This window comes from Nanorana parkeri, unplaced genomic scaffold (genome assembly GCF_000935625.1).
Source record: "Nanorana parkeri isolate BGI_ZX_2015 unplaced genomic scaffold, ASM93562v1 scaffold959, whole genome shotgun sequence".
In the NCBI taxonomy this organism is placed as follows: Eukaryota; Metazoa; Chordata; class Amphibia; order Anura; family Dicroglossidae; genus Nanorana; species Nanorana parkeri.
In genome coordinates, this window is record NW_017307227.1 from 65,068 (window position 1) to 83,567 (window position 18,500).

Sequence of the window (18,500 nt, forward strand, 5' to 3'; positions counted from 1 at the left end):
TTCTCGGCGGGTTTCTAGCCTGCTCGCCCGATAGCTGCAGAACGGGCCGGTGTGCGCACGCTGCCCGTTCTGCATTGCCGTCATCAGAAGCCCGCCCCTCAGCGGGGCGGGCTTTCGATGATCGCAAGTACGATCTGCCCGTCCAAGGTGGGCAGATCGTACGGGCTTTCAAGAAGCATACAACCATCGCAAGACAAAAGTCTTGCGATGGTCGTAAGGTGTATGGGCACCTTTAGGGTTTTTTTGTTGTTGTTTTTTTTTTAGATAAACATGTAAGAGAGATCCACTTGATATTAATAATAATCAATTTTCATCAATATTAAAATTACAATAGTTTGTAATTCTATGAGGGACAGACAAATTAATATGGAATTCTGGAGTTGTATTGTCAGATCCAGAAGCCAGCAGGATTCCCAAAAGTTAGGCACCAGCTGTAATTTGTAAGGAACAATGCTTTACCTGGCTCCTGGGATTTGCCCTGTTCTATGTGAACATTGTAGAGTGCGTTTGCTATCTACAATGCTTAATCACCAGAATGCTATATTTACCCTATCCAGGTCTTTAAAGGATTAAATCCAGCACTCTCCTGCAATAGAAAATGGAACCTACCTCTCTCGATGGCCCATTTTGTTCAACCTCTCCTCCCTTCTAGTGCCACAGGCTCTGAAAGCCTCAGCACTTCTAGGAGTGTCTGAGGCCCCTGCCCGTTTGTTCCCTTCCCTGACCTCTACATCTCTATGGGACTCAGCAGTGACATGAAGGGTTGTTGGTCGCAGCTCTTTGTAATTGTGTCCTGGTTGACTAGAGGACACAAAAATGCTGCTACATAGACGAGAAATGGCCTTATTTTCAATGTCCTCCTTTTTTTTTTTTTTAAAGTGTATCTAATCTACATATTGCAAGTGGTAAAGTATAAACTAAAATTCAATAAAGCAAAGACATTATAAGTTCAAGATATTTTGTTTGGTGCTTTTTTTAAACGTTATTACAACTTGCCAACCGCGCATGTGCAAAGTACCATCTATTTCATTTCTTGTGAACTAGATGAATGGATTGCTGAGACTTCATTGTCCATCTTGCATCTTAAAATCACTTACCTAGGCATACATTTATGTGAGCACTTTGGGAAATCCAAATTTTCTCCAAAGTGTTCTTGTATTTCACTTTCAGATTTGCTTGTAAGATGTATTACTTCTAATAAAAAAGATTTCAGAAATTATTCTGTTGTTCACACACTCCAGAAAACTGGATAAATAGGGACAGTTAGGACTTTGATGGGCTTTTGGTCTTGTGTTGAGTCTTTTGTGGTGAGTCCCACTTCTGATCTGCTGTAGGTAAGTTTCCTAAAGACTTGTATAGGAATACAAAACTTGTTTGAAGCAAACGCAAGCCCGTCAACACAGGTCCTTATCCTGTTGGAGAAGGTGTGCAGGTTTCAGGGCTAAGAAGAACAAGACAATATCAAATCAATCAGTAGGAAAAGTATGCATCTACAGGGAAACCATAGTCTTTCTACAGTTTTTCAGATACATTTGGGAAAGTGATCTTAAAGTAAACTTGTTTAAACCCAAGCAATCCAAGCTAAGCATATGATGAAAACACATTTCTGCCAAAAATTCTTATCCAATTCCAATAAACCTGATTAAACCTATTTTGAAAGCACCTGTATATGGGAGAAGTGAGGCTATGTCCAGGATCTATTTTTCCATTATAAAAAAGGATTGCTAGGGTACAATTAGACGCTTGATATATATACACACACAACCCAAACGTTTTTCGGTAAGGGGTTTAAAATCCTGTCAAGTTTGTTTTGCTTTTTTTGTGCTCACTTTTGTACGGATTTTCTCTAACTTGTTCTGTTTCTCAAGCAGAAAGTGAAGGAAAATCTCCCAACATCAAAAAACTAACCGGCATAACTGAAAACGTTATGTCTACAGTGTACATACGCTTAAATTTCAAGTGTGTCAGCTTATTATAAAGCAGTCTAGAACATTTAATATGACATCTGGTGTTAATGTGGTTTATCTGATCTGTATCACTATACTTTCCTTTTTCTTCTATACAGTACTTGCCTGCCCTTGGTTACACTAAACGTATTCATCTCATGAACCCTATGGTTCCTGGACTCACAGGAAGCAAGATGAGTTCTTCTGAGGAGGTAATGTAGCTGATAGATGCAGAAAAATAAAGAGACGTAAACACCTTCTTGGTTCGTGTCCGTGCTGACAGTGGATACAATACCTTTCTAATAGTATGTATTTTGTTATATTGTGGTGAAATATCATAACTAAGCCCAGTAAAACATGAAGCCACTGTTTATGGATAATTAAAGTGACACTAAACTCAGGTGTTAAATCTTAAAATGCATTCATGTACCTTAACTATTAAAAAAAATGTCTCTTATTTGTGTATTAAACAAGTTCCAAAAAGGTTCCCACTGAACTCCTTACTGGTATGTTCCTTTTAAAATGCGTGCTGCAGTGATAGTGGATAGCGCCACTTCAAATCCAATTTTTCGGGGTCCCTTTATCAGGCATGGTCATGTCTGATGAAGGGACCCTGAGTGGCCCTAAAACGTTGCTTTATGATGAGATGTGGATCGGCTGTAGATCCTCCAATCATCTCTGAATTGGTGCTGACACTGTCCTTCCTTCTGGAGGGTGGCTACTTTTGTTCCCCATGGTCCCTAAGTTTGTGTAGATCTTCATACATCCAGTTACTTTGTTAGCTGTACCACCAGTAATGATACAAATATTAATACCTTTATAATGTTCATTGATGTAATGCCATTGTAGATCATAAAACTTTCAGGACTCATGTTAGTCTGGAAATGGCCATATACCAATATACTCTATGTGCCCATATACTCTACAGAGCACAGAGTAATTTTTAACCTAGTACAGTTTATTTTTTATGGTTAATTTTACGTATGTATAATTCACAACGTGCAATATGGTGGTTTCCTTTAAAAGCAAATGTGTAGTAAATTTTTCGGTACATTAGACCATTTCTTTTAAATGTTATGTCTAAAAGGGTTGGGTTGTGTACATGTAAATTGCCAGAACAAACATCCATCTTTGTGTTAACAAAGGAACAAAAACTCATATGGCCCTTGTTGGGAATGTGGAAAAACAGCACTTTATTGTGCATTGATGCTGACAACATAACTGCTGATAACATTCAATGGTAAGTGATGCTTGGAATGATTTCAGCAGAAAATGGTGTTGTGCAATGATTTAGACGGCAGTAGAGTAGTTTAACCTTTATAAAACAAGTGACAATAAAGGAAACCACTTGGTGATGACTCCTTCATGGAAGCCAATCTCTTAGTCATTTTCCAGGGATTTCCACCATCCCATATTTCTTGCTAGATTTCCAGGGTGAGACCGATTTAATGAATACTTTTGTGGCTTTACCTAAATTTCCAATGAGGTCTAACATTACATGCTAACTTGTGAGCATTATAATATATCATTTTACATAAGCTGGCATTATAGTTTGTGGATTTTAAGTGGCATAGCTTATTAGTATTTGTATCATTTTCATAATCAACTTTTTCTATGTTTAGTTCTGTGTTTACTGTCCATACCCATTCAAAATCACTTTCTTGTTATTTCAGGAATCAAAAATCGACCTTCTCGACTCACCATCAGATGTGAAGAAGAAGCTGAAAAAAGCTTTCTGTGAACCAGGAAATATAGAGAATAATGGAGTATTAAGCTTCATTAGACATGTCCTCTTTCCTCTGAAATCAGGTGAGTGCATGTGAGGAATGTGCCCAGAATTACTCTTTTTGCTGTTTGTGTGTTTAACTGGCTTTTTTCTGGATTTCAGAGTTTGTCATTCTTCGGGATGAGAAGTACGGTGGGAACAAAACCTACACGGACTATGAGACATTGGAAAAAGACTTTTCTGAGCAGGTTGGAAGTCCATGGGCTGCTTTATATTTAAAGTGGGATCTTTAGATTTGTGTTGTCAAATTTCGTCTGATTGGCTGAAATGCAAGCCATCTGAAGTAGACTTTTACTCTACTTTAGACTGAAATGACAGTCAGATATGCCTGACTATCCTATTTTATGGCAGGATCATCAGATTATCATCTAATATTTGGTGCAAGTTTCAGATGTAATGTTCCAACATCAGACTGATAAGCTGGCAACAGAGTGAGCTGCTGTTCTTTGGATATTGTTCCTTTTAAAGCCAATATTACATCATTCACCTAACATGCATTACACTGAATTAAAGCGAATAACTATTTTACATTAAAATGTCTAGAACTAAATCCTGGGCCCCATTTTAACGTCATTGTGTTTTTTATCACAGCCTGAAATAAAGGCGTACATCATGTTCTATGAAATAAATGTTTTTTTCCTTTAGCAAGTCCATCCCGGAGATCTTAAGGCATCTTTGGAGAAAGCTTTGAATAAATTGTTGGATCCCATTAGAGAGAAATTTAACAGCCCAGAAATGAAGAAACTAAGCAATGATGCCTACCCTGACCCCACAAAACAAAGTAAGTGTTGTCTCAACTGTGCAGACTTTACTGCAGCAGAAAGTATGATATCACTTAAAATAACCTCAGCAACAATAAAGCTAAAAAATTGACACATTTCGATGTTTGTACATTTCAGGGATTTTGCTCTTCAGTGGTCTAGAATCACCAGAGCTCGTACTTCATTGTGAATAACTGTGATCGTACAGCCAATGCATGTGTCCTGGGTGTGAATGGGGAACTACCAGAGAGAGTAATGGCAGACTACTGTTGCATGTCTCAAGATGCAGACAGGACTTGTCAGTATTCTCTTTTGTAGTTCCTGTCCCCACCGCAGCGTATGCCCTGGGTGGTAGTACAGCAGTTTAGCTTGATTGGAGTACAGGTGGTCCAGATTCTTAGCAGGCCATGCAGGAAAATCCGGAGGTTTCCAAAATGGGTATGGAGGCCTATTAGGTTCTTCATTTCTGTTGGGGGGACATTAGTACAGTTCTTGCACTTATGTTTTATTTTCTGTGATGTTGGTAAAACATATATATATATATATAGATATAGCTATATAGATATATATCAATTACAACAATTTCCTTTTCCTACACCAATGCACTGTTTGTTGTGATCACCTAAAACAATTTTTGAATTAGAAAACTCTAATTTTTTCTTAAAAGTGGCATGAAGTACAGATTGGCATGTGCCCCAATGCATATGAATGAACATGCATTAGTGCAGATTAAAAGCAAAATATATAGTGATCCATATATACATTTTTTTTTTAAACTAAAAATACAAATTTGCTTGTCTTGTATTACCGTATTTGCCACCGTATAAGGTGACTGGACTGTATCCTCCGTCTTCCGGGTTCCGTCGCTTGCGAGCGTCCGTGTCGCAGGGGGGCGGAACCGGCAGGAATTTTAAAAGTAAAAAAAAAAGAATAATCAGACCGCCAGGGAGGCTAATCTGTCAGCCCGCTGGATGTGCGGTAATACTGTATGTACGGTAGCTTTGGCTACATACAGTATACCGCGCTGAGCCAATCACGGCAGGCTTTGTATTCATTAATAGAATACATAGCTCACCGTGATTCTCTCAGCGCGGTATACTGTATGTAGCCGAAGCTACCGTACCTACAGTATTACCGCACAACCAGCGTATAATACGACCCCCGATTTTCGGGGGATGTTTTTAAGTCTAAAAACACGTCTTATACACCGACAAATACGGTAAGTGGTTTTATGTGACACACGACTTCTGCTTTTGCAGTGTTTCATTGTTGAGTTTGAATTGCCCAGATTTGTTACAGACCTAGGGAGTAAACACTCTGGGACCATTTTCATTTTGTTACTTGCTGTAGACAATGTTTCTCAAATGTTCTCCTTGATACAAATGGAACAAGTTGGTATTAATGTGTAATAACTGTGTACAATTTAATCATAATTGCTTTCACGACTAAAACTTACAGCTTTGTTCATAACTTCCCATTTACTTTCAGAGTCTGGGACCAAAACCGCTAACAAGAGTGCTGGGCCAGAAGATCTTATTCCATCTCTCCTTGACCTACGAGTTGGTAAAATCCTCAGTGTAAGCAGGGTAAGTAAATTGTTGTGTATAATAAATGTTGTTTTTCATGGCTAGCAAAAGTATTAATACACATTTTATTTGCCTTGTGTCATTTAAAAAGTAGTTACAACATATTAACAGACCCACAGGGAGCAACTGGGTAAAAATCACAGTGGCTTAGTGGTTAACACTTCTGCCTTGCAGCACTAGGGTTCCCTGGTTCAAATCCCGGTCCGGACATTACACGGCAAGCGCCGTGTAATGACTTGCCGCCCGGCTTCTTGATTGGTCGGAAAGCTGGCCAATCAGGAAGCCAGGCTGCGGGTCATTACCCTTCCCCCGCCTCCCTGATTGGCCAGAAAGCCGGCTCCTCATCACCAGGTGACATGGGAGCATGGAGACGGCTTCCCGACTAATTAGGAAGCCTTAATGGGACTTTTGGTATCGGCGAGTACTGAGATTTTGGTCTTTAGTGTCCATTTCTTTCAAATTTGTTATGTATGAAAATAAACATTGATGTCTGGATGTTATATTTGCGGAGTAGACGTCCATGATTGTGCATTTTGCATTCTCTTGCAATTACAGGTGAAACTCGAATAATTAGAATATCGTGCAAAGTTCATTTATTTCACTAATGCAACTTAAAAGGTGAAACTAATACAGGTGAAACTTGAATAATTAGAATATCGTGCAAAAGTAATTGCAGTAGATAGACTCATTACATGCAAAGCAAGATAGTTCAAGCCGTGATTTGTCATCATTGTGATGATTATGGCTTACAGCTCATGAAAACCCCAAGAACCCCAAATCCACAACCTCAAAAAAGTAGATTATTACATGCAATCAATAAAACAAGGATTGTACATAGAACAATATCAGACCTCTGAAAAGTACAAGCATGCATATGTACTCAGTACTTGGTTTGGGCCCCTTTTGCAGCACTTACTGCAATTACTTTTGCACGATATTCTAATTATTCGAGTTTCACCTGTATATCCCTATTACTCTGCAGTTTTAAATGGAGCAGGCTTACCTGCAGACATCAGCTACTCCTTTTTTTTATTTCTCACCACTCTCACGTGATGTTTAATTGGCTCTTTCATTGGTTATTTTGAAACTGCTGATATAGGGCTCAGGGAAAGAGTGGCAAGCTTTGCAAGTGGCCAAACTTCAGAAGAGTGTTCCTTTTGTGCTGTGGATATTAGATTGCGATATCGCATTACACTTTGGGTTCCAGAACGTGGCCTCTTTGCTGCAATGTGCTGTGTTTGTTTTTTGTGTGTTTACAAAGACTTCAATGTATTGTTTACTGATAGTGGCTATGGTTCCGTTTGTGCATCTTGGTGTAAAATTACTTTGTATGCATTTGCAGTGGCTTATCCATTTCATCTGCCAACTTAAAATTGTTCTTATACATCATCACATTATGTGCAAACCTGCTTCTTATACCTGACTGATATGTACGTCCACTGGTTATCCAGTTTGTGGATATTAAAGTGATATTAAAGCTTCATTTGTTTTTTTTTATTTTTATAAATAGGTGAAATTCTCTGTTGTATTTTATAAAAAAATTGTATTTCCTCACTCTGTAGTGGGTCCCCGCAGCACACTTCTCCTGACGAGCCCCCCGCTGCCACGGGTGCCTTCATCAGCTTGGCAGCTGCTACGGAGGCGCCCGTGCGTGCTTATTCACGGCCGTTCCCGCAAGTGGCTGTATGCATCCATAGGCACGCACAGCCCTGCAACAAGTCACAACAGGTTGATTGACGGCAGAAGGAGCCTATGGCTCTCTGCTCTCAATCTCTTCCCCCGCAACCAGGAAGTTCAGGATGGAGGGTCAATTTGTGGACACAGAAAGGTACTGGACGTTTTTTTTACCTTAATGCAGAGAATGTATTGAGGTAAAAAAACGCCCAGCCTTTAGTAATCCTTTCATTTTCAATCCTGCAGGCCAGAGACCTGCTGTGTTGCAGGTTTTCATTGGCGTTTTAACTTCTGCTAAACCAGGGACCTTTTAAGTGTAAATTAGAATATACAACCTTTTTGTAGATATTTCTGGAATGTTTTACAGAAGTGTTTTATTAAATAAAAGTACCTGTAGTACATTCTAAGTATACTTTGTTGATATTTTCTGTTAAGTAATCATTTTAACTAAAACTGTCTTTTTTGGCAGCATCCAGATGCAGACTCGTTGTATGTTGAGTCAGTAGATGTGGGTGAGGAAAGTCCACGCACTGTGGTCAGTGGATTGGTAAATTATGTGTCTTCTGAAGAAATGCAAGGACGTTCTGTTATTCTTCTATGCAACTTAAAGCCTCAGAAGATGCGAGGAGTAGAATCTCAAGGCATGCTGCTTTGTGCATCAATGTAAGTAAAGCCAATATACACTGCTTGGCCCAAAAAAAGTCACCATGTGGATTTAGCTTAGGCAAATAAGCAGGAGCTATAGGGGTTGCTTCAGCTAGTCAGATCTAGGTTTAGCAGTGTTATGTTTTCAGAAAATTAGGTCAGCTGCCTACCTGAATATACTGAGTGATCAGGTTTTTCCATCGATGGATTTTTTCTTCCCTGATGTCACCTTGGAATATGCTCATGCCAATTCGGGGATTCACTGGACTCAAATTGTGAAAGAGTGGTTCAGGGAGCATGAGACACCATTTTTACACATGGATTGGCCACCACAGGTCACCAGACCTTAACCCCATTGAGAATCTTTGGGATTGTCTGGAGAAGACTTTATGCTCTCCCATCATCACTACAAGATCTTGGTGAAAAATGAATGCAATTCTGGATGTAAATAAATTTTGTGACATTGCATAAGCTTACAAAAATAATGCCACGGCGAATGCGTGCCGTAATTAAAGCTGAAGGCGGTCCAACAACATTTTGGAATGTCTGACCTTTTTTTTGGGGGCCAGGCAGTGTATAAAGTTGACGTATTTAAAAGAAAATTCCACTTCCATTCGTACAGCTATAGAACAATTTATTAACGTCACATTTGCCCTAAATTTTAGATATTCTTTTCAGTATAGGGGAATTTATCAAAACTGGAGCAGACAAAATCTGGAGCAGCTGTGCACTGCAACCAAGCAGCTTCCCTCTTTCATTTTTAAATCTTAACTGAACAAACTGAACAGAGAAGCTAATTGGCTGCCATGGGCAACTGCTCCAGATTTTGTCTGCTCCAGTTTTGATAAATTCCTCTCTCTGTCTGACAGATTTTAACGTAACTGCCCCACTTACACTGGATAGCAGGCAGCCCTAGGTCGTGTGTGTGTGTGCTAAAAATAAGTGACTTGATAAATCGTGTGCACTGCGCTACTGCTCATAAACGTGCATAAACTTCCAAACAATGTGTACATTTTCATAAACATAAATTTTCAAACATAATAATAATCAATATGACAATATTCAATAATACTCCTCAGTAAAGCCGTATAAAGTGCTTTTGTGCAAAATCCACAATGTGACAATGATCCTCTGAAATAAAGTGCTCCAGACTCCTGATGTGTTAAGGTAACTGAGAACACACTCACCAGAGATCCATGACCATATAACTCAATGGTCAATAAACGTAATTGTGGTGAGTGTCTTTCATAGATGGGATATTCACTCTTCTGATGAAACAAATCCTCCTTTTCGTATTACACAACAGGTGCCGCTCACTCAGCGAGGGGAGAAATCCAATATAGAAGAGGAATAAATGCGCCAAATGGTGAAGTACGTAAAAAAACTGAATTTATTGCAACAATAAATCACACTTACAAGATAGCAAGAATGAATTCGCCTTGCAGCAAACAATCAAACGATTCCACCTAAGCAAACTGGAACCAGAAATCCACCTGCTAGTCACCTATGGTATAGCCTAGCCAAGTCACCTATAGGATAGGACACGTACTGAGGCCATACCATAGGTCACTAGTGGGTGGATTTCTGGTTCCAGTTTGCTTAGGTGGAATCGTTTGATTGTTTGCTGCAAGGCGATTTCATTCTTGCTATCTTGTAAATGTTTTATAGTGGCAATAAATTCTGTTTTTTTACGTACTTCACCATTTGTTGTGTAATACGAAAGGGAGGATTTGTTTCATCAGAAGAGTGAATATCCCATCTATGAAAGACACTCACCACAATTATGTTTATTGACCATTGAGTTATATGGTCATGGATCTCTGGTGAGTGTGTTCTCAGTTACCTTAACACATCAGGAGTCTGGAGCACTTTATTTCAGAGGATCATTGTCGCATTGTGGATTTTGCACAAAAGCACTTTATATCGATTTTACTAAGCTCTAGGTCTTGCCTTACTGTTGTTTAGTGATGGGGCCCATCGCTGTAATATGCCAATAGTGAGGAACAGAAGGTGGCAAGAGCAGACCAGTGACCATAGGAGCATGTCACCATTTGTTTATTGAAGCATAGATTTATAAAATGCACATTTGTGTGAGCAGAATATAGCTCATTGATGTTAATGAGCAAACACGCATAGAAACGCGCAAAAATACAGGCATTTTCGGGCATTTTCAAGAATTTCCTATTCAGTGTATGGGGCCAAAACGAGCTGTGATCTGCCAAAAAAAGCTCCTGTACTTTTTCCAGTGACAGGCGTTTTGCTTATTGCAACAAAACGCTCAGATGTAAACAGGGCCATAAAAAAAAAAAATTTGGCATATTCTTTGAGAGGTTTTTTAGGGCAGAAAAAGCGCTACAAAACGCTCAAGTGTGAACCGGGCCTTAAAAAGTGAGTTGCAGGTGGCTATTTTTTAGTGTAAGTGGCAGTTTCTTAAAGGGGTCTTTGCCACAGGTTAATTTTATAGTGCACCTGCAGTTAGTTACTTGGTGCTGTAAGGGCAGTAGACAGTGTTCAGGATTGTTTCCAGTGAAGATCTTGTTGGCATATTTAGTAATTTTGATTATTATCTATTCTATTTCTTGTGACTTGTGTCTTGTTTGCTTTTTGCCATAGCAAGACAGTAGCTTTTTACAGGCACTGCCCTCCATTATCATTTCAGAACATTACAGCAGGTTGCTACCAATGCTAACGTTAAAATGGTATAATATGTGTTTAAGGAATGCAGGATCTCCCAAAAACCAGCTGCAGGGCCCAGAATAAATTATTTCCAAAACGAACGATCACCTATTCATTTCTTAACGCACCCGCCTAAAGCTGAAGTGCATAATGACCAGTGTTGCTAAATAGTTGTAAGCCCAAGATGAGATCTACTGGCTTGTCTCTCTCTCTTGGTTTTAGTAATATTGTAAAAAAAAACAAAAAACCTGCAGATCTGGATATTTGTGATTGAAGATAGATGAATTCCTAATGGCAAAATGCTATCAAAATCCATTTCTGTTCACTAGTGTTTTCATATCATTACAAAGTGTCCTAACCTTGCAGTGCATTGGTTGTTACAGATGTATTTGCGCACCGTTGATATATTTGTATTGGGCAGTAGCCATCCATCAGTGCCTAAAATAAATCTTATTACAGCATTACTTTTTAAGAACTCGAGTTACAAATTTTATTAAAGTGGACCTTTACCCCCTTTCACTAAAAATCACATCAGCAAGCAGCTCTGCATGGTGATATAAAATCATCTTCTATTCATTACTTAAGCAAACTTGTTTTTTATTTACTTACAAATAGAGTTCATTCACTTCCTGGTCCAGTTCTAGCACAAATGATGCAATGTTCCAAAGCATTGCATCTTGGGAAGGTTACATCAGCAGAGCATTGCTTATCTTATCTGTAATCTCATGAGATCTCAGGGAAAGGCATTTTCCTCCCCTGAGATGATGTGCATGGTCACATGTGCCAGAGTTCCAGGAAGTACAGGGAGAGATAGTAATCTGCCCTTTAGTTAACATGGCCACTGTGAAAATGGGGAAGAAAAATGAAATAAGGTATGCAACTGGCAATTATCTAGAATTATCTGTTTGTAGATTGTCATTTCTAAACGTGTGTTTGTTGTTATTTTAATGATATGGGTAATGTTCCTCTTTAACCTTGCAGTGGGGCTAGCCCTGCACTGCAAGAGGTAAGTGCTCATTTTTGTGTAGGGGCTAAAAAGTAAAAAAGTTATACTCCCCAGACCATCCGAGCTGGCTCCCCGCTTCTGTGAGCACTGATTTGTGTCTCCACCTCCGCTGTACAGATGGATTGCTCCTTGGCGTCCTCACATCTATACACAGTGTATAGAGTGTGATGATAAGCAGGAGCCTTAGACTGCTGCAGCAGATGGGAAGAGACGCTCGAGACACTGGTCTAAGAACAAGCCAACTCGGTTTGTCTGGTGAGTATAACCTTTTTCTTTTTTTTTAGCACCTAGACACAAATGAGCACTTAACATTTGAAGTGCGGGGGTGGCCCCACTGCAAGGGTTATTTAAAAAGTTTCATGGAGTTTTTCTTTCAGCCAACAGAGTCACCTCCCGGTGTATATACTTATATTTCTGGTTTCCCGTGTATTGAAAAGCCGCTGCATCTCTGCCTCCTCTCGCCTCAGCTTTTGAGTGTATTTGATCGTTGGGTGAAACAAATACTTCCTCTCCTGTGGGCCATTGTGGTTTTTACCTCTGGCTCCTATTTCATGTAGTATGAGCCGGTGGGAAGAACTATAGTGGCCTAAGGGGAAGCAAGAGTTCTACACAACCAAAAGTGTAGAACACTTGCGGAGCGATATGTGGCGGCATTTTACAGGTTTTTACTGCTATTTAATCTTATTCATTTGAAAAATGTCCACTTGCTTCCTGTTCTGCTGACATTTTACCAGACAGGAAGTGTAAGGAACTCTTCAACAGAAAAGAAATCAAAATGGTTTTCTTTAAGGTAGGGCAAGGCTAAAACCCTTGTCAGATTTGTATTTGTCTGTATCCCTGTTGCAGATTTCCCCCTCACTTCCTGTCTGGTGAAACCATTGTCACCAGGCGGGAAATGAGAGGAAATAGCAGTAAAAACTAGACGGGGTTCCTATCTTTCTCCGCTCTATCCAAGAAAAAAAGTTATCCTTGACATTCACTTTCATTTTAAGTGAAAAATGACAACTGGCAGTGATGCGTTTCCACTGGTAAGTCTGAATAAAGGCATATGGCACGTTGTGGTGCTTGAGTGAAATACCCTACAAGGTACAGGACAGATGTAAACACTTCACAGAGTTGAAACTTTTAATTATCAAGAAGAGTTTGCGTAAATGTCATATAAAGTAGAAGATCCCTTTTATGTGTACGTATTTAGGACCGTTTGCAATCTTTCAATATTTTCCCTATCTTGTAATTGTAAGAACTGTTATTGCTACTATAAAAAGATAGCTATTGTTCTATCTGAAAACTTAATGGTTGTATTTGTCTCAGAGATGGGGACAGCAGACAGGTGGAACCTCTGGACCCACCCGGAGAATGTGCTCCTGGGGAGCGAGTCTACATTGAAGGATATGAAAATGGGGAGCCAGAAGCAGAGCTTAAGGCGAAGAAGAAAGTGTTTGAAAAGTTGCAGGTATTTGTTTCTCCCCTTATATGTCTATCACCTTGTTTCATGTCCCTTCCTTTTTTATATGGGTGTCGCATTCTAATTTCCACCTTTTTTTCTTTCTTTTCTAGGCCGACTTTAGGATCTCTGAAGATTTGCATGCTCAGTGGAAAGAAAAGAATTTCCTAACTAAACAAGGGCCTGTGACTTGTAAAACACTACGAGGGGGCAGCATTAGCTGATTGCATGGAACGTTGCATCCCTTGCACTCAATAGATATCGTTTAACACATTCAATGCCAGAGGGCTTAGGCCCATAGCTAGATATCATTTAAATGTCCTGCTATTTATATCAGTAGGTGCATGTGACTGGGACAGCATTTGCAAACACCATTCCCACCACCTGGTCATCACTGAAGAATGTATATTGTGAAAATAAAGAATTATCCCATATCTTACATTGTTTGGTTTTTTTTGTGCATTAACAGAAGACGACAAAGATTGGTTGTTTTTTTTAACAGCATTTATAAAAAGATTTTCATACAGATTTTCAATCAAAGCTTCTGACATATTGTTGTCAACTAAAAGCAGAAATTCAGCTTGGTCTTTAATACATGGGCTGGGTCCAGTAAAAGTCTGTAATAATGTTTATAGAAAGGCATTTTTGTTTCCCGCTTTACAAAAAATGTTTACATTCATATTCAAGTGGTTTTTACAGCCTTCTTTTTTCCTGTTTAAAGGGTAGCGCCCAGTAAATGGTGTTCAGCACAGGTGTTGATGGCATCCATAAATTCACGCCCATCATCTGCCAGTGTAAACCTCTAATTCTTCCTCTTGTATCTGGCTGGAGAGGTGAGATTTGATAAAGAAAACTCATTTACTAACCGCTTGGACTATTTCCTATTCTCCCTCTCCACTTTTCTAATATGCAGAAATCGCTCTCCCTGCACCCTCTGACCACTGTTTTGGCTCACTCAAGGCCTGGTGCTGTATTGCGGTACAGACTGCGATTAGTGGTCAGAAAGTGCTACTGATTGGCTGACTGAGGAGTCAGTCAATATCCCAAAGATTTCTCCCAGCTGACACAGAATCTCTGTCAGCGAACTGCATTTAATGTATACCCAGAAGTGTTTTGAGGACACTAAAGGCAGACTGTCATCCTAAAGTTCCTCTTTTTGTCAACACCATATGGCTGTGAGTGATGACATTGCCTGGAAGTGTGTTTGCTGGGAGTTGGGGAACTTGCATTAGAGGCATGATGACTTGTGATTTGCCATACCTTGACTGAATCTGATATTTCCCAGGCGTACTTTTTTTTTTCATTTTTGTATTTAAAAAAGGTTTGCACACATTTCCACAAATACTCTTGAATCATGGAATCGGCAACTGGGATTAATGAATTCCTTGATTTACAATACACTGCAAATGAGGGATTGGTCCACATATGTTTAATCAAAGGGAATGTATCGTTTTCATAATAGTCCATGGTCTTAATAGCCTTATCAGTATGTGATAATGTTTCAAAAACCTTATGTCTATGTACTGTTTGTATATGGAAAGAGGAACAGCCATATTTGCCCATTATATATACAAGCTCTGGTTTCCCATGCTTCTCATAAAGCAAGTCTGTGACGTGGCTGACTCGTGAGAAATCTCAGCTATTATAACGACAAAGAAAGTAATTTGTACTGCCCACTGAGAGCTCCATCTAATGGCCAATCAATAAATCACTAGAGTTAATGCAATAACAGAAATAAAAAAGAGCACGCTGGAAAAATATTTACATCTTATCAAAAATTACTTTAAGTTAAGCATTAAAATAATTCCAAAATATGTACTAAAATATTCTATACCTACACTCTAAACCATTCATTTGCCTGGAAAGTATCAGATCTGCTCAATTTACTGCACAACATCAACTGTTCAGTCATCTCAAATAGGCATACTGTTGTAGGGTTTTTATTTGTTAGTAAAGAGCAAGAGCCATGCTACTTTGGTGGTGTATGAAGTACCCTGGGCACTGTGTATTCCTGCAGGTTGTTGTTAACAGGGTTCCCGTAAACCAGAGGAAAAGGGGTAACATTTTAATAATACACATCACAATCCATGAATGCTCTTTAGTGGAATTACCCTTTAAAAGAATTCACCAGGTCCTATTTGCTGATACTTGTACTGTCTAAAGGGGTTGGGGTTATATACTGAAGTCTGATTGTCTGTGCAATATGTGCGGATCCAGCCCATAAAAACAGCACGGCGTGGGGGACATAACTCTGTCTCGCCAGCCCACTAGGCACTATTTAGTATTCAAGTTAGGACCTGATGCCGGGTCAGTTTTTATCCTCTACAAACATTCCCCGTTCTATACTGAGTACTAGGTGTCTCTCATATGCTTGGAGAAAGGCATGTCATAATGCAGGGGAAACCAACGCCCCGAGAGCAGAAGTTAAATGCAGCACCAGCAGAACATTCATGAATTATAATTGAAAAGAAATATTGAGGCACACAATGTATTGCTAGGAAGAGGACTAACATACTGATCTATAAATTTATGGAAGCCGTGTGTACGTATCGGGCGTATGCACCAAGACAGGTAAAGCTAAATATTAACCCAACTAAAGAGCAGTTTTCTACTCTAGTACACTGTTCTGCACACAAGTAAAGGCAGTTTGTTGATCTAAGGCAGTATGGCGACCTGTTATAACCACTACCCTCAGGGGTGCTAAATACTTTGTTCTGATGTTGAGCTTGTCTCTTTGACTTACATGAAATTCTGATTTTTATTTATTTTTGATGTTTTGAGTAAATAGGATGATTACATATGCACAATGTAGCATAGCAGTGACCTCCTTGCTTTATACAATGTACAGATTGATATTCGCTGCCGATTTCAGTGTCATTAGAATGAGAGCATGCCTATATCAGTTAGTGATGTATGGGTATTGAGCTTTTTGCTTATTTGAATATAATAAATGTGCTTTAAGACTTTTAACACTGAACCATAAGGTGCATAGTCTAACCTCTAAAACACACAATAGGAGATACAAAATGATTACAAGTTCTTCAGTAGAAAGTCTAAACAGCACAATTGTTCACACTTTTGAGTGCTTCCTTGATGCTGTAATGGTGGGTTCTGTCATTCAGCCAGTTTGGAAGGAAAAGCAGAACAGATTCTTATGGCACTTAACTCCAGCAGATGTAAGCCACCGAGGCTGCTTTCATATAGATTTTTTTCAAAAATAAAATGTACAGGAATATTAAAATACAGTCCCTAATCCTTTTTCCCACTGTGTAATTGTATAGCTTAGATTGTTGATTCAGTAGTTATTGATTATATACTATAGCAAGTATTTGCAGGGCTTAATAGAGATAGCTTGCAATTTTGATAAACAAGGCATCCATTCAGGTGAAAATAAAACGCATTTTGATTTCTTACAAGTTCAAAGGGAGCTGGAATGGCACCAAGGCGTGTGTGGGCACCACAGGTCTAGCTGCAGTGTTATAGAAAGAAGTGCTGATTGTTGCTCTCTTGTGGAAAATCCTAAGCTGAAGTAGGTTCTTTTTTTTAAGACTTCTGAGACGAGATGTGACTTGTATGTGCTTAAACTTCTGATATACAATGCCAGCCTAACTGGTCTAGCATGTTGCATAAATTACATTTACACCAAAATACAGCTATGTGCATTGAAATTCTCTTCAGAGGTTCAGTACCACGGGTGTTGACATGCAGACTGTCAGGTGCCTAGATTTCCACCAGGTGGCACTGCTGTCCTTAAAATTAAACATTACAGTGGTCCAAGGAAAAGATTGCAAACTTCTGATTCATTAAAATGAAAACCAACACCAACTGTTGCATAAATACCAAGGCTATACACAGTTAAGGCAAATCTTGTCAATCCAGTAGTTTGGAGTCTCGCAGAGCATCGCAAAGGTGTCCCTGAGACGTCAGAACTTATAGTTGTGTTCCCAACAGGTCTAGGCTGAAAGAAAGAGAGATATGTTTTTTATTAGTTGTGCTTGTAGCGTATTACTTCCTGGAAAAAGGCATTCTAGTCATGAGAGAGAAAAAGAAAAACAGCCTTTAGAATGTTAAAATGGCCACCACCACAGTTAATTCTTGTTTCCTCAGTGTCCACGCACTATAAGGCCCCATTCACACTTGTGAATAAGGCCGTTTGCATGAGTCTCAAAAATTCCACCATGAGACTCGTGATTAACTGCGGGCAGGAGGCACTGTACAATGCAATGACAGCTGCCATAACCCTTAGCTATTCACAAGTAATTGCACATGCTGAAGTTACCTTGCTGATGACCCAGCAACCTAGACACAAACAGTCTGTGTCCAGGTACAATCGTCTGCAGGCAATCGCAGGATGTGTGGTTACATGTGAACAAATGCGGGCGGTGGCAGCAAATAGGGCTGCAACAACTAATCGACATAATCGATTATAATCGATTATTGAAAAAGTTGTCAACTTTTTCAATCATCGATTAATCGGCTTCTGGTTAGTTGGCCCTGTTCACGTGCCGCACCTCCTCCCCACCTCACGCTCGCCACTACCAGACCCGCCCGCATTCACGCGCTGCACCTCCTCCCCGCCTCACGCTCACCGCCCTCCCACATCCAATTTGTTGTAAGAAGTTGTAATTTCATAAAGTTCTACTTAACTAAACTACATAAATAAGTAGCTGCAGTCAGTCATTAGGAGATCAAACAAGATGCTTACTGTGTTAGCTACGCAATACAATGCAGCTAATCATGGCAACATGTTACTGCATAGCAAATTCCAGAGAGCCCATTGTTTAGTAGCATGTGCAAGAGAAGCCTATAAATAAAGATAAGGAGTAAAGCATACAGCAGCTCATATAGGGCTTGAGAACCTAACCCCATAAGACTTTCAAAATGCCTGGTATTTGTGAGCATTGATGGTACTGAATGGCATTCCTCAAACTGTTGAGCGTTTTTTTGGGGGGGGGGGGGGATTGGCAGACAGGCAC

General features: G+C 39.6%; 2 protein-coding genes across 4 annotated transcripts in view; one reads left to right on the forward strand and one right to left on the reverse strand.

Annotated features, from left to right (window-relative positions):
• YARS (tyrosyl-tRNA synthetase) overlaps positions 1-13,962 on the forward strand; it is a 35,002-nt gene extending 21,040 nt beyond the window's left edge. Inside the window, exons 7-14 of the mRNA XM_018566559.1 lie at positions 2,066-2,158; positions 3,620-3,755; positions 3,835-3,920; positions 4,378-4,513; positions 5,982-6,079; positions 8,223-8,416; positions 13,392-13,533; positions 13,638-13,962. Coding sequence (XP_018422061.1) covers positions 2,066-2,158; positions 3,620-3,755; positions 3,835-3,920; positions 4,378-4,513; positions 5,982-6,079; positions 8,223-8,416; positions 13,392-13,533; positions 13,638-13,748 — 996 coding nt within the window. The 3' untranslated portion in view covers positions 13,749-13,962. The remainder of the gene's footprint in view (positions 1-2,065; positions 2,159-3,619; positions 3,756-3,834; positions 3,921-4,377; positions 4,514-5,981; positions 6,080-8,222; positions 8,417-13,391; positions 13,534-13,637) is intronic.
• Positions 13,963-16,946: 2,984 nt separating this feature from the next.
• The window catches only part of KIAA1522 (KIAA1522 ortholog), a 62,737-nt gene continuing 61,183 nt past the window's right edge, over positions 16,947-18,500 (reverse strand). For all 3 annotated transcript variants that reach the window (XM_018566556.1, XM_018566558.1, XM_018566557.1), the window contains one exon: positions 16,947-17,482. In XM_018566556.1, the coding sequence (XP_018422058.1) occupies positions 17,478-17,482 (5 nt within the window). In that variant the 3' untranslated portion in view covers positions 16,947-17,477. The remainder of the gene's footprint in view (positions 17,483-18,500) is intronic.